The 15,913-nt window shown below is 38.3% G+C and overlaps 1 protein-coding gene across 17 annotated transcripts in view; it reads left to right on the top strand.

Annotated features, from left to right (window-relative positions):
- EIF4G3 (eukaryotic translation initiation factor 4 gamma 3) overlaps positions 1-15,913 on the top strand; it is a gene marked incomplete at its 5' end in the record, with an annotated part of 186,105 nt that overhangs the window by 40,468 nt on the left and 129,724 nt on the right. For 11 of the 17 annotated variants that reach the window (XM_079696716.1, XM_079696725.1, XM_079696717.1 and 8 more), the window contains 2 exons: positions 6,956-7,064; positions 13,543-14,382. In XM_079696716.1, coding sequence (XP_079552842.1) covers positions 6,956-7,064; positions 13,543-14,382 — 949 coding nt within the window. The remainder of the gene's footprint in view (positions 1-6,955; positions 7,065-13,542; positions 14,383-15,913) is intronic. The other 6 variants (XM_079696723.1, XM_079696719.1, XM_079696730.1 and 3 more) reach the window with 1 other exon arrangement.

Here is a 15,913-nt window from a genome sequence, read left to right as displayed (position 1 = left end):
TCAGTTTTCTTAACCATATCAAGGCTTGTTTTATGGCCTAGCCTGTGATCTATCATGGAGGATGCTCCATGTGCTCTTGAAAAGAGAATGTATTCAGCTCCTTTCACATGGAATGCCCTTCATATATCAGTTAAGTCCATTTGGTCTAATGTGTCATTTAAGGTCTGTGTTTCCTTCCTGATTTTCTATTTGGATGATCTGACCATTGATGTAAGTGGGATGTCAAAGTCCCCTACTATTATTGTGTTACTGTCGATTTCTCCTTTTATTGTTAATATTTGCCTTGTATATTGAGGTGCTCCTATGTTGGTTGCATATGTATTTGAATTTTTTATCTTATTCTTGGATTGATCCATTGATCATTATGTAGTGTCCTTCTTTGTCTCTTGTAACAGTTTTTATTTTAAAGTCTATTTTGTCTGATATAAGTATTGCTACTCTGGCTTTCTTTTGATTTCCATTTGCATGGAATACTTTTTTCCATCCTCTTTCAGTCTGTGTTTTTCTCTAGATCTGAGGTGAGTCTCTTGTAGATAGCATATATATAGACCTAATTTTTGTTTTCATTCAGCCACTTTATTCCTTTTGGTTGGAGTATTTAGTTTGTTTATGTTTAAGATAATTATTGCCATTTTGTTACTCGTTTTTTATTTGTTTTGTAGGTCTTTTTTTTTTTTACCTGTCTTTTGCTCTCTTCTATTATGATTTTATGACTATCTTTAGTGTTATGTTTGGATTCCTTTCCTTTTTTGTGTATATATCTATTGTAGATTTTTGGTTTGCAGTTAGCAGTCTATATATATACATGATTGTTTTAAGTTGCTGATCTTTTAATTTCAAATGCATTTTTTTTGGCTGTGCCACGCAGCACATGAGATCAACAAGCAGGATCTTAGTTCCCCAACCAGGGCTCGAACCTGTGTCCCCTGCAGTGGAAGCGTGAAGTCTTAACCGCTGGACCACCAGGGAAGTCCCTCAAATGCATTTTTAAACCCCTACATTTTTTAGTCTTCTCCTCTCATGATTACTGTTTTTGATATCATATTTTACATCTGTTTTGTGTATCCCTTAACTGCTTATTGTGGATATAGATGACTTGACTACATTTTTTTGTCTTTTTAACCTCCCTGCTAGCTTTATGTATGTATGATTTCCTACCTTTAGTGTGTGTTTACCTTTATCAGTGAGCTTTTTTATTTTGTAGTTTTCTTGTTGCTAGTTGTGTCTTTTTTTGCCTAGAGAAGTTCCTTTAACATTTGTTGTAAAGTTGGTTTGGTGGTGCTGAACTCTTTTAGCTTTTACTTGTCTGTAAAGCTTTTGATTTCTCCATCAAATCTGAATGAGAACCTTGCCAGGTAGAATATTCTTGGTTGTAGGTTTTTCCCTTTAATCACTTTAAATCTATCGTCCTACTCCCTTCTGGCCTGCAGAGTTTCTGCTGAAAAATCAGCTGATAGCCTTATGGGAGTTCCCTTGCTTTTAATATTCTCTCTTTATCTTTATTTTTGTCCTTTTGATTATGGTGTGTCTTGGTGTCTTCCTCTTGTGTTAATCCTGTGTGGGACTCTCTGCACTTCCTGGACTTGGGTGACTGTTTCCTTTCCCAGGTTAGGGAAGTTCTCAGCTATTGTGTCTTCACATATTTTCTCAGGCCCTTTCTCTCTCTCCTCGTCTCAGATGGCTATAATGTGAATATTAGTACAGTTGATATTGTCCCAGAGGTCTCTTAAACTGTCCTCATTTCTTTTCTTTCTTTTTTCTGTTCAGCAGCAGTGATTTCCAGGACTCTGTCTTCCAGCTTACTGGTCCATTCCTCTGTATCATTTAGTCTGCTATTGATTCCTGCTAGTGTATTTTTCATTTCAGTTATTCTTCATCTCTGTTTAGTTGTTCTTTATATTTTCTAACTCTTTGTTAAAAACTTCTCACTCTGTGTATCCATTCTTCTCCTGAGTTCTTTTATCATCTTTACAATCATTACTCTGAACTCTTTCTTGGGTAGATTGCCTGTCTCCACTTCATTTGGTTTTTCTTCTGGGATTTTATCTTGTTCCTTCATCTGGAACATGTTTCTCTGCCACCTCATTTTGTCTGAGTTGCTATTTGTATTTTTATGTATGTGGTAGGTTAGTTACATTTCTCAAACTTGGAAAAGTGGCCTTCTATAGGAGACATCCTATGTGTCCCAGCAGTGCACTCCCCCCTTGTCACCCAAGCTATATGCTCTAGGGGTTCCTCCTAAGAGGGCTGAGTGACTCCTGTTGTGGACGGCTGACTGTGTGGGTGGTCTGGTAGGCTTTGTTGGCTCCTAGTGTGATTGGTTGCCAGGCCATGCCTTGTGTGGATGCTGCTAGCTGCTGTGTGGTGGGGCCTGGTCATGAGGTGGCTTGTTTTAGATCCCTAGGGGGCCCTTGGGCTAGTGCTGGCTCACTGGTGGGCCAGGATCCCAAAGACTCCGAGGCTGTTGCCTGTATTACACCAGGTCCTGGGATTAGTGCCTGGGGTTAGTAGTGGTGTACAGAGCTGGTTCCTGAATTCTGGCTGAAGGGCCCAGGGATCCTAGAACTTGTTTCAAGTCGTTGGTGGGGGAGCCAGTTCCTGACACAGTTCGGTATGGGATCCAGGGTGTCCTGAAGCTTGTGTTGGCCTGCTAGTGGACCGGGCCTGGGCCAAGCTAGTCGCAGGATACGGTCTGGCCTGCTGTGAGTGGGCTGGGTTTGCAGGCTGCAGGATCATAGTTTTCTTGCATCCGGTGTCTGCCCCCTGTTGGATGAGGCTGTTCTAGAGGCTAATGCAGGCTTCCTGGAGGGAGAGGGCAGTGCCTGCCCGTTGGTGGGTAGAAGTGGTTCTTGGCCCTTTGGTGGGCAAGGGCATGTCTTGGCGCATGTCTAGAGGTGGCTGTGGGATCACGACGTCTTTTAGCAGCCTGTCTGCTGATGGGTGGGACTCTCTTCCTGCAGAGTTGCTTTGCCTGAGGCATCCCAGCACTGGTGCCTACAGGCTGTTGTGTGGGTTTAAGGTTAGGTGATGGAACTAGTGAGTGAAGATGGCAGCCGCCAGCAGCAGTGGTCAGACAGTAGAATGTTCCCAAATATGGCTGCCACCAGTATCTGTGTCCTCAGGGTGAGCCACAGCCACCCCCCCCACCCACACACACACATACCTCTCCAGGAGACTGCCCAAGACCAGCAAGTAGGTCTGGCCCAGGCTCCTATCAAGTTACTGCTTTTGACCTGGGTCCCAGTGCGCATCAGATTTTGTGTGCACCCTTTTAAGAGTGAAGTTTCTTTTGCCCTCAGTCCTATGGGGCTTCTCAAATTAAGCCGCTCTGGCCTTCAGAGCTCTGGGGTTTCATCTTCCCAGTGCAGGACCCCTGGACTGGGGAGTTTGACATGGGTCTCAGAACTCTCACTCCTATGGGAAATCCTTTGCAATATAACTATTCTCCAGTTTGTGGGTTGCCCACCCAGGGGTATGGGATTTGATTATATCATGAGTCTGCCCCTCCTACCCGTCTTGTTTTAGTTCCTTCTTTATGTCTTTAGTTGTAGAAAATCTTTTCTGGTAGGTTCCAGTCTTTTTCATTGATGGTGGTTTTGAAGACAGTTGTGATTTTGGCGTGCTCATGAGTGAGATAACTGAGTCTTTCTACTCTGCCATCTTGACTGCTCTCGAGAAGTGAATTTTAAATTGTACAAAGAATATTAAAGACAATCCCAGATTTTGTTGCCTCGTTTTATCTGTTGGTACTCTATTTAAAAAAAATTAATTCTTCCATTGGGCCCACATCTAACAGTATCCCTTCAGGCCAGTACTTCAAATTTAATATGTAAATCTTCAACAGAGTAGATTCTCAAGTAGAGTTCAGAAAGGAAATTCACTTCTTGGGTACTGTCAAGTGTCTGATATCTTGCCATTCTTTAAATAAGCTTCCTTAACATTGTACTTGAAAAGTGAGAATTTTTTTTCTTCTGCCAATCAGAACTTTGATCTTGAAAAATTTGATGTGGGGAGGGAATTTAGCATTGACATAAATTATGAACTGTTGAAACAATGTGATGTTGCCAAATAAACCCTAACCTTTTAACCTGACTTCCTGAGCATCTTTGTTGAATTATTTTATGTTTTGATATCAATTGCCCTTCCAGTCTGATTTTTATAAATTTTAACTCCTACCAATAGTGAAAGTGACTGAAGTGCAGTGATTTTGAAATTCATTAAATATATTCTCAACAGGGTTGATCATGTCACCTGAGAAGAGATGAAATTAGAGGTTAGCTAAAATTTGAGATTATCGGGCTTCCCTGGTGGCGCAGTGGTTGAGAGTCCGCCTGCCGATGCAGGGGACACGGGCTCGTGCCCCGGTCCGGGAAGATCCCACATGCCGCGGAGCTGCTGGGCCCGTGAGCCATGGCCGCTGAGCCTGCGCGTCTGGAGCCTGTGTTCTGCAAAGGGAGAGGCCACAACAGTGAGAGGCCCGCGTACCGCAAAAAAAAAAAAAAAAAAATTTGAGATTATCCTAAATTAAAATTAATCTGAAACAAGATTAAAGTATTGATGTATGTTGTATGTTAGTATGTTATTTTCTTGGCCCTGTCAGAGGTTTAGAGAATGTTAAAGCTGAAAGGCACTGTAGGATCTTTAGTTCCTTTTCAGTTTACAGCTAAGGATTACCTTTGTGTGTGTGTGGTTTTTTTTTTGGCTGCGCTGTGTGGCATGTGGGATCTTAGTTCCCCGACCAGGGATCGAACCTGCACCCCCTGCATTGGAAGTGTGGAGTCTTAACCACTGGACTGCCAGGGAAGTCCCCAGCTGAGGAAATTGAGTACTTTTCCTAGCATTCTGTGGCTATATAACTAAGTACTAGACACTTGGATTTGGAACTATGAGTTAACCAACATGTTATCTCACTCCTTTCTTATAAATCTTTATGCATAACATCTTCCTAGGGCTTTGTTGTTGGAAAAATGTCTGTGCAGTTGTCTTTTTAATATGATTGAAGGTATTTTAATCTTAGATTGAAAAACTCTCTGATCTATACAGATTTATAGGTATCAGCAGTCTTTTACTGTCTTAAAACTCTCACCTTAACCATGTATGTCATTTATTTTGGTGACCTACTTTCAGCAGTTACCCTTTTTCATTGGTTACTAATTTCCCTGACTATTGAAGTAGTTAATATTTTCTTTCTTTCTGGTAAAGGACACAATTTACAGATCTTTCTTTCCTGGGTTATGTGGATAACTATTTAATAAATATTAAATAGTATAGACTCTTTCCTTTGTTCTAGAGCTGTTTTCAACCTTAGAATTGAACTGAGTCCCTATAGTCATCCCTCAGTATCCACAGAAGACTGGTTCCAGGACCCGCAGATAGCAAAATCTGTGGATATTTAAGTCTTTTAGGTATTAATGGCTAGTACAATCAGGTCTGTGTATCTGTGGTTCACACATCTGCAGGTATAGAGGGGTGACTTATTTTCACTTACAGCTGGGAACCCTTCCTAATTTTTGAATTTTAATAATAGAATTTTTTCCCACTGGAGCTAAGGATTCCGAGTAGAGTAATCATGGTAGTACTATCCATTTGACAGTGATTCAAAGTGAAAATAGAAACTCTTTCATTTTTTACATATGGAAATATAATTTTAGTGGTCTTCATTTAGAAGTTTTTGTGGAATATGAGTACTTTCATGGTCTATAATGAATAGGTGAAATAATGCTATTTTTCCCATTTTTATCTGTTATTTTATACATTACATATAGTCCTATATAAATTGTATGTTGTACATTGTGAAAAGCATTGTTAGTTAAATGACATATGGTAAATGATAGGTGTTTAACTTATATATTTCATTTTATATTCCTACTGTATGTGAGACTTACTGACGCGAAAATATTTTTCATTAACTCCCATTTTTGAGTGGCCCTGTCTACCCCCAATTTCCCCCTCCCCTCCAAAAAAAAAAGTCAGAATTGTGCAGGGAGCTCTGCTCTGATAGCAGTGATAGAATTCAATGTAGACGATTATAGCTATCAAAAAATTGACCTTAGATCTCCGAGGAGAGACACTGCTTTGTTGTGTGGCTTTTGTGTAACCCTCAAATCCAGAACAAATACCTAACTGGAATGTGATGCAGATTGAATGTTCTTGTTCTTTCTTGTGTAATTCTTTTTCCCTCTAAGTTGAACAATGCCTGCAATTTTTTTCAACCTACTCTGCTAGAATTTTGATGGGCATTTTTTATTCCATATACTGGCTGATTGAAAAGGATAGTTTTCTCTTAGCTCTGAGAAGCCAGATACTTTACTCAGATTTCAGACTCTGAAAAGATATCATCCTTGACCCAGAATCTAAAGACATTTTAAGGTGAAAGTTTCTTTAAAGGCTTTCCAAGTTGCATTTCACCTGAGTGGTTATATGGACAAATGATAAGAATCACCTTTCAGTATTGTTTTCTTGAATCAGTAACTGGTTTTAAGACCCATCATGTTTTGTTTGTCCTCTTTTTGACTGATGAACTACTTTGCTAGGTAATTTATAAATGAAGTTGACCAAGTCCCTTTGGTCTTGACTGGGAGGATGCTAAATTCTCTCTCAGATGTGACATCACTGTTAGATTGAAAGTCTGTCCTTAGAAGGAACACTGGAGAATGCATTGTACTAATGATTGTTGTGCTGTCTTCTCTTGCTGTGGTCAATATTAATCATCTCTTTTCCTTCCCCTTTCCTGCTGCCGCTTTTCCTTTTCTTCCTTGTCTTCCCATGTACTTTTTGAATTTATTATACTGGCCTATATATTTTTTACTTGCTTTCCGTTTTTTTTTTTGTTTTTTTTTTTTTAATTTTGTGATCTCCTGCCCTACTTTGTCTTCCCCACTTGCCTTGGGTTCCATGTTGCTAGTTTTTATGTTCGCACGCTCATTATCACCCTTTTTTGTACTTCAAATCCCAGCAGCTGCCCAGCCAGGTCCCTGAGCACAGCCCTGTGGTTTATGGGACTGTGGAGAGCGCTCATCTTGCTGCCAGCACCCCTGTCACTGCAGCTAGCGACCAGAAGCAAGGTTTGTGTATGACTTTTCCTCCCTCTTACCTTTAGTCTCTTTCTTTTTTTAATTAATTACATTGCCCTCAGCATTTAGGAATAAAAGTAAAACATGAGGATTATTTAGATACCCACTTTTAAACAGAGCTTTGAGATGGAAAATCAAAGTGTTCTACCTCTAAGGAAGTAAAGTAGGTATGATTAGTAAAAATTTTTCCTACATTTTATTAATGCCTCACTGTCAATGTATATTTATAGGTAAAGGCTTTAGCTGCCTTAAACTATTTCTTTTGGAACAAGGTTGGGGAAAATAAATCTATGTATATATTTCTTTATAAGAGCAACAATTTTGTTTATAAGTTCAACATGTTCATGTGTATCTTGCTATTTTTAAAAGCATAAAATGTTTCTTCTTACAAGTTTGGCTTCTGTAGCCTCAGTTGGGGACAGTACTGAGTTCACATCCTGAATTCATCAAGCACTATTTGGTCTTGATGAGTCATGTTGTATATCTTAATTTCTTCAGTTACAGAATGAAATGAAGAATACCTGCCTCACAGAGTTGTAGTGGGGACATGCCAAGCATTTGAAAAGCACTTAGTAAATTATAGCCGTTATTATTATGCAGGAATCATACTAAGGTCTCTACTGTTGACCTTGAACATGAAGTACCAAATGTTTGGTGAAATAAGTACACATACTGCCTCTTGGATTATAAATAGGAAACTTTAAGGGAAATCTCATGCCAGAAAGTGGGTTATCACAGTCTCTCTTTCCTGCCTAGTTGGATTTAAGTTGACCTTAGCTAAAATTGGGAGACAATTCATTAGACACAGAAGGAAGCAAGTTAGTTTGTTCATGTTTCTGATTTCATCCTAAGAATGAATAGAAGTCATATGTGTTTTCTGTTTTCTTGAATTATTTATTCCTCCAAACCCTTTAATATTCCATAGCTGATGTATACTTTCTGTACTTTCTAAAAATTATTCTTTAAAAAGCATTGGGGGGCTTCCCTGGTGGTGCAGTGGTTGGGAGTCCGCCTGCCGATGCGGGGGGCACGGGTTCGTGCCCCGGTCCGGGAAGATCCGGGAGGTGAGAGGCCCGCGTACCGCAAAAAAAAAAAAAAAAAAAAAAAAAAAAAAGCCATTGGGAATTGGCACACAGTCAAAGTGGAGGTATTTAGTGGCATTGTTTTTTCAGTGGATTGCAAGATGATAACACAAACTTCTAATGTGTGGTTTCAATGTTTCTTTACGGCGTGCAAAGATAATATGGTGTTCTTTCCCTTTAGTATTCAGGAGCCTAGGAGACTTGGACAGAGACAAGTCCTAAATTTTGTTTTATGAAATAGTTTTAAACCACAAGATAGGTAATAAATCCTAAACTGACATGCTTCTAAAAGTTGCAGTGTCAAATACTTCTTTCAGCAGTGTTCAGAGTTAGAGACTCATAAACGCTTAAAGTTAAAATTTTTAATATTAAAGCCGTTCACCTTGCAGGAGTGCAGTTCGTAGGTATTGTGGAAGACTACTTCCTACCACCAATGATCAAGCAATTTTGAGTCAAAATTCAGAATATTTTCAATCTGAGTGGAGAATTTTCAGGGTATTCCCTTCAAAATGTCATTACTTTTGCACAGTTATAATCCTTTTGCTAGTTAGAATCGTGCTAAACATACTGAATAATTACTGTGCAGAGAGGCCTTAAAATATATCCTTTACGCTGACTTTCTCTAGCTGGGCTGCAATACAAGGAATTCATAACATATCTTGATGGTGATAGCTCTGACCTAAGATTTTTGGATTAGGTAGACACCTGCATCTTACCATATTTAGGCCTTGATTTACAGGAGGAATGTAGAATTCTTTGCTTTTTATGCTTAGTGGAAATTTGAATAATAAAATCAACATTTCAAATTGATGTTTGATATAGATATGAGTGAATTGGAAAATGTTCGACATTACCTTGATGAAAAGAAAAACTTCTGTTTTAAGTATATTTCATAGAGCTTATAGTAACTTTTTGGAACTACTGCTGTCTTCCTCTAGTACCAGCTGTTCTCCAGAAAACTCAGTAATTCTAATCTTCTGTTTCTAATTCTGTCCATAACTTGTCAGTATATAGAATAGTTTTCAGAGTAGTTTTCTTTTTTAAACTAAATATATGTAATTCAAATAACATTAGAAAGGGTTCATCATTTTTCAGAGAATTTTTTAACAGTTAAGAAAGTTTTTAAAAATTTCTTCTTAACTGTAGATTCATTTTGAAATTAAAGTAGGATACAAAAATGCACTGTTTTAAAAAATTGTTATATTACCCCCAGAAACAATAGATTCTGCATTCTGCAGTCAGATTGGTTTTTCTCTCTTGATGGAAATATCATTACTGAGGGTTTGTACTGGGATCCCATTTTAGCCCCAAAGTCTCCCACTAGCTTGATTCACCTAAATACTTCTTTTTCCATAAACCCCCCTTTTCCCCTCTGAATTGGAAGAATTTAGGATTTGAGATCATTTTTAGGTTCTTGAATTGGAAGAATTTAGCATTTGAAATCATTTTTAGGTTCTAGTTATATGACCTTGGACCTGTGACTTAATTTCTAGAACCCTCAGTTTCCCCCTCTGTAAAATAGGAACGTAATAGTTTTTATCCCATTGGTGACTGTAAGAATTGAAGGACACTATGTATATATGGTATTTGACCCATTTCCTGGTACATATTAAGTGCTTAATAAATGTTAGCTGCTATAATTAAATGTCTGATTTTCTCAGTTTTTGATGTGAACAGCTGGAATAGTTACATGAAGACCAAGTTTCCAGACAAATATGCCATTTCCCATTTGTTTTGGTACTTGATAAAAACCCAAGGAAGGGCTTCCCTGGGGACGCAGTGGTGAGAGTCCGCCTGCCGATGCAGGGGACACGGGTTCGTGCCCTGGTCTGGGAGGATCCCACATGCCGCAGAGCGGCTGGGCCCATGAGCCATGGCCGGTGAGCCTGCGCGTCCGGAGCCTGTGCTCCGCAACGGGAGAGGCCGCGGAGGTGAGAGGCCCCCGTACCGCAAAAAAAAAAAAGAAAAAACCCGAGGAAGACCTCAACTTGACTTGTAGAAAGACTGTTGAATGAATTAAAATCTTCAGTTGGTGTGATAGTCTAGAGACACAGCTTAAATGATTGTTTGATGTTTGAAAAAATGCATTCAGCTCAGTGTATTGAGGATATGGTATGTATAATTAAATACAAATAAAAGTTATTTGAGCCTTAGTCTTAGTGCGTTTTGAAGGCTCTTGATGTAGAGTAGGTATTCAATGAATGCTATTCTGTTGTAATTCAACCAGTTGTACCAATGCAGCTCAATTGGGGCTTTTTTGGAATTTAGGACAGGACTATTCTCTGTCAAATGAGACTGTCCCTCAAATTGCAGGATGCTTAGCATTCTTGGTCTCTCCCCATTCAATGATAGCAACACCCTCTCTGTCTTATGTGGCTCCTGACAACCAAAGGGCGCCCATCTAGGAGCTTGTTTCCACCACTCTATGAGAGTAAAAGGGAGCAGTTTTTTCTTTCTTATAAATTTGACATTCATTATAGAAACTATGGTTAAACAGAAAGAAAAATTATCTCTTATCTCATTATCCAGAGCCATTGTTAATAACCTGTATGTAATTCTAGACTTCCCCGTATGCATCTATGTTAGTATTCTGTATATTTTTTGTTACCAGTAGGTTTGTGCTCCACGTGCAATTTTTGTGCCCTGCTTTTTAAAAAAACATGTCTTTTATTATAAACAACTTTCTGTATAATTAAATACTCTTTTAAAAGCTTATTTCAAATGATTGCAATAATTACCATTATATGCCCAGACCATTATTTCTTTAATAAGTCCCTCGTTAGAAATTTAGTTTACTTTTCTATTATAAATATTAGTTTATAATATAAATATTTAGTTTATCTTTCTATTATAAATATTGTTGCTTTAAATATTCTAGACTTCTGTCTTTTCTCTTCAATGTTTATTTCCTTAGAAAAAATTCTTAAAGGTGAAATTCCTGCAAATTCCTAAAAATGGCCAAATGGTATAAACATTTTGAATACAGTATATTAGATTTCAAACTACCATGGCTCTGAAAAACATACTCTTAATAGTAAAAGTTCTTAGAGAAATAAAATCAGTGTTCTTTATTTAGATCTACTCTATTATACCTTTCTGCTTTCTGTAGTAAAAGTTTAATGAATTAATTAAAGGACTTATTTCAGAAAAAGGAGCTCTCAAAATAAATTTTTTTTGTTTCTAATTTTCTTTATTAATGTTAGCTATTTCTCAAGAGCATGTAGAAGTTTCAGTCATAGGTCTGCTTTTGTTTGATATTTTTAGTATCAGAAATTTTATTTCCCAAAATTAATAATTGAATTGACATACTCTTATTAGATTGTTAATGTGAGATTTACTATTTTCTACTGTTTAATTTAATTCATCTAGGTTTCATTCAGTGGTCATAAAGGGTAATATCCTTTTTAAAATTATTTATTTATTTATTGGCTGCATTGGGTCTTCGTTGCTGAGCGCGGGCTTTCTCTAGTTGCGGCGAGAGGGGGATACCCTTCGTTGCGGTGCGTGGGCTTCTCATTGCGGTGGCTTCTCTTGTTGCGGAGCACGGGCTCTAGGTGCACGGGCTTCAGTAGTTGCAGCACGCGGGCTCAGTAGTTGCAGCACGCGGGCCCTAGAGCAGGTGGGCTTCAGTAGTTGCGGTGTGTGGTCTCAGTAGTTGTGGCGCACGGAGTTAGTTGCTCTGCGGCATATGGGATCTTCCCGATCCAGGGATCGAACTCGTTTCCGCTGCATTGACAGGCGGATTCTTAACTGCTGCGCCACCAGGGAAGTCCCAAAGGGTAATATTCTGATGTGCTTTTTAACAGTGGTATCTTATAATCTGGGTTACCCATGTAGCAGTTACTCTGGTTGAGTTGGAAAGTATTTTCATCAGGGATAGTTTAATAAATACATATTTATTTTATATATATCACATATATGTAATAAATATAATAGATGTATTTCTTTGAATGTTTTTGTCTCTTGCCCTGGCAACTTAGTCTGAAGTATTTGGCATTCAGAGCCTATTGATCTTATTTCTCCACTACAGTAAATAGGCAGAGTTAAAGAAACACTGGCCTCTAAGCCCATCAATTAAAGTGAATTTTAAGGCCAGTAAAAGTAGTTGCAGTGAATGAATTAGCCTTTAACAGCTTAATTTTACCATCTGTTTATCTGATCAACGAGCATATTTTCTTTGACAGACTTACTTAACTAAAGGTTATTGTAAACACTCAATTTCACTTATGCATAAAGATTTCTGGCAGAGAAAGTAAAGTCCCTTGCAGTTTAGATTGTCTTTCAGCAGTGCTTAAATTTTTTGTTTGCATTTGATGAACATGCTCATGAGTAGCTGTTTTTCCACTGGAGCCTGTTTATTCCACTAAGGAAACACAAGGCTGGAAACCAGTCTAAATGTCCTTTGGTTTCATCTTCCCAGGCATGAATCATGTATCAGTTTGCCTGGAATTTTAAAATTTAGAAATTTTCATGAGTTAGCTTTCCTTTCGTTTTTCTGGTTTATTATGATTATCAATTTATTAACCTTTATTATGATTATCAATTTATCTCTCTCACTCTTGCTGTCATTCTTTTTCTGTCTATATACAAATGCACATTTTCTGTATTATTTTAATATATATTGTTTATTTTTAATTGGACTTGATTGTCTGAATATTAATGTTGGTTTCTCCTTAAAGAATTTTTTTTTTTACAACTGAAGATACAAGATAAATTTCCATTTTTATTCCTTAACATTATTTCTAGTTATATACCTCTTTTAAGAAATGAAAGTTAATTTCTAAATGCATTTTTATGTTCAGGAACTTGATTTCACTGATAATAAACTTCATTGATAATAAATGGCACCATGATAGTTTTTATTGAAACTAGTTTTTTATACAGGTAATACATGTTCTTTATAAAAATCCCCCAAATGCAGAAATATATAGAATAAAAAATAATATCTGTATCTAATAATTTAATCTGCAGTTATTTGCCCCTGAACTGTCCTGTCCTGTCTCTATAGTGTATCCTTGGTAGAAAAATTTTCTACAGATGAAGGCTTTCTCTACCTTAAAGAAAAGCCCCATTCCCATCCCAAGAATGTTTTAGTTACAGGTTTGATTAGATTTTCCCTTTGTGTTCTTGACATAGTCATCTGGTGAATTAATTCCTTCTCTTACTTCAAAATAAACTTTATATATGTATTGGAGGTTAAGTAATAGTGGAAAATAGAGAAGAAAATATGACAATGTTTTTGGAGTGGCAAAATAAGTAATATTTTGATCTGTCTTCTGCTGTCCATGTTTTAGAGTAAGAGATTAAAAGAATTACCCTAAAATAATACAGTACAATCTCTGATCCAAAAATTATTCTTAAATGTCTTTCATTTTTTTCTTTCCCAGAAGAGAAGCCAAAACCAGATCCAGTGTTAAAGACTCCTTCCCCAGTCCTTAGGCTAGCCCTTAGTGGAGAGAAGAAAGAACAAGCAGGCCCGACATCTGAGGTTACTGCAGTAGAAGCCATACCAGAGCTTACTCTGCCTCCATCACCTACCACTGTTTCTCCACTTGCTCGAAGTACAGTTGCTTCCCCCACCTCTGCTGCTCTTAGTAGCCAGCCAGTATTCACCATTGCTACTGATGACAGATGTGAACTCTCTTCCTCAAAAGAAGACACAATTCCTATACCCAGCCCTACATCTTGCACAGAAGCATCAGATCCTTCACCAACAGATGCAATCCATGATGATATATGCAAGAAATCTTGTAGTGTAGCACCTAATGATATTCCGCTGATTTCTAGTACTAACCTAATTAATGAAATGAATGGAGTTAGTGAAAAATTACCAGCCACGGAAAGCATTGTGGAAATAGTAAAACAGGAGGTGTTGCCATTGACTCTTGAATTGGAGATTCTGGAAAATACCCCAGAAGAAATGAAAGTGGAGAGTGTTGCAACTCCTATCACCCCTTCCATAGTTCCCTCCTTTTCTCCGTCTCCTCCAACTCCTCCAGCTTCTCCTCCTCCCACACCAGTCATTGTTCCTGCTGCTGCCTCTACTGTTAGTACTGCTAGTGGTCCCACCGCAGTTCAGAGAGTCTTAGAAGAGGACGAGAGCATAAGAACTTGCCTTAATGAAGATGCAAAAGAGATTCAGAACAAAATAGAGGTAGAAGCAGATGGGCAAACAGAAGAGATTATGGATTCTCAGAACTTAAGTTCAAGAAAGAGCCCAGTCCCAGGTAAGCTATTCTGTTATTAATTATATTTTGCTTGTTCAACATGAAAAGGAAGCAGTGTTTGAGTTATTTTTTAATTGGCTACTTTCCTTGACTTCCAGAAACATCAAATGAATGCTGTAATTCCTAGTCTCATTTCTTCATTGGTGTGTTTATGTTTTAGTGCATCCAGCAGAGTTACTCCATTGTCTAAAAATGCAAATGAAATTTCAAATATACAAAATGCCTCCAAGGTATATGTCACTGTACACGTGTTTTTTGTTTTTGCCTCGTTCATACGAATCATTTCCTCCATGGTTAATTTTGTTGCTTTGGGGCTGGAAAGCAGTCAAAACCAGCATGGTCTATAGTCCCTAATCCTGTCTTCTCGGAATTTTAAAGCGTAATCAATCCTAAACTTAAAAGAATTCCTCTATGCAAGACCTCTTCTTTAATCTTGGGTTAAGGAAAATAGCAATCGGAATGTCAAAGGTTTATAACTAGTTCTGAAAAATAAAAGTACCCTCTCTGATTAACTCGCAGATAGGTTTAATGCTCTTCTGCTTTTTCTTTTTAAAGTTTCATTTTTCCTGAAATATTAATTTTATCATTATTACTTTATCATTAATATTGTCAAAGTATTATGTTCTTCTGAATTCAAAATTATTTCTTTTGAATGTAGCATCACCTGGAATCTTGGATCTAACCATTAGGTTTTTATAATATTAATCAAAAGTTATCTGAGGCTTATCAACTATTCTTATGTCAGTAGTCCATAAGAATATGGCTTTTAACAAGTCAGCATAGCCCATCTTCTGAAACATTGCCCTACACTGTATAATTTTGCTCTCTGTGTACCTGTCAAGTTAAGTTATACAATTTGACAAATGACTGCTCCCCCAGCAGTTGATCTAGATAGGTACTGGAGATGTTTTAGTCACCCACATCCCCAATATTTATTGCCTACTGTGACCTGTCTAATTGAGAAACTTGGCAAATCAAAAAACCTGATCTCGGGCTTCCCTGGTGGTGCAGTGGTTGAGAGTCCGCCTGCCGATGCAGGGGACACGGGTTCGTGCCCCGGTCCGGGAAGATCCCACATGCCACGGAGCGGCTGGGCCCGTGAGCCATGGCCGCTGAGCCTGTGCATCCGGAGCCTGTGCTCCGCAACGGGAGAGGCTACAACAGTGAGAGGCCTGCGTACCGCAAAAAACAAACAGACAAACCTGATCTCTACCTTTAAGATGTGGTTTTCCCACCCAGCTCAGTTCTTGAGGTAATTTCCTCATGAAGGTCTCTGAGAGGTGTCTGGTTCTTTGGAACTGTAGAACACCTAGTTCCACAGTAAACCAGAGCAGAAAAGCAAGCAATGCCAGGCAGTTGGGACGGGGAGAAATTTATCATAAACATTTATAAATCGCCTGTTTCCTCAATAGACCGGCCTCTATAAGCATCAGTATGCTCCAGAAGCATAGTGCCTTCACTATGTTAGGAACTTCCTCCTTGGTGGGGTGATGACCTGGGGCTTTTTTGTAAGTCTTTGAAAAAACAATCT

The sequence above is a fragment of the Hyperoodon ampullatus genome (assembly GCF_949752795.1).
Source record: "Hyperoodon ampullatus genome assembly, chromosome: 2".
Classification (NCBI taxonomy): domain Eukaryota; kingdom Metazoa; phylum Chordata; class Mammalia; order Artiodactyla; family Ziphiidae; genus Hyperoodon; species Hyperoodon ampullatus.
This window is presented reverse-complemented; position numbering and strand designations above follow the sequence as displayed.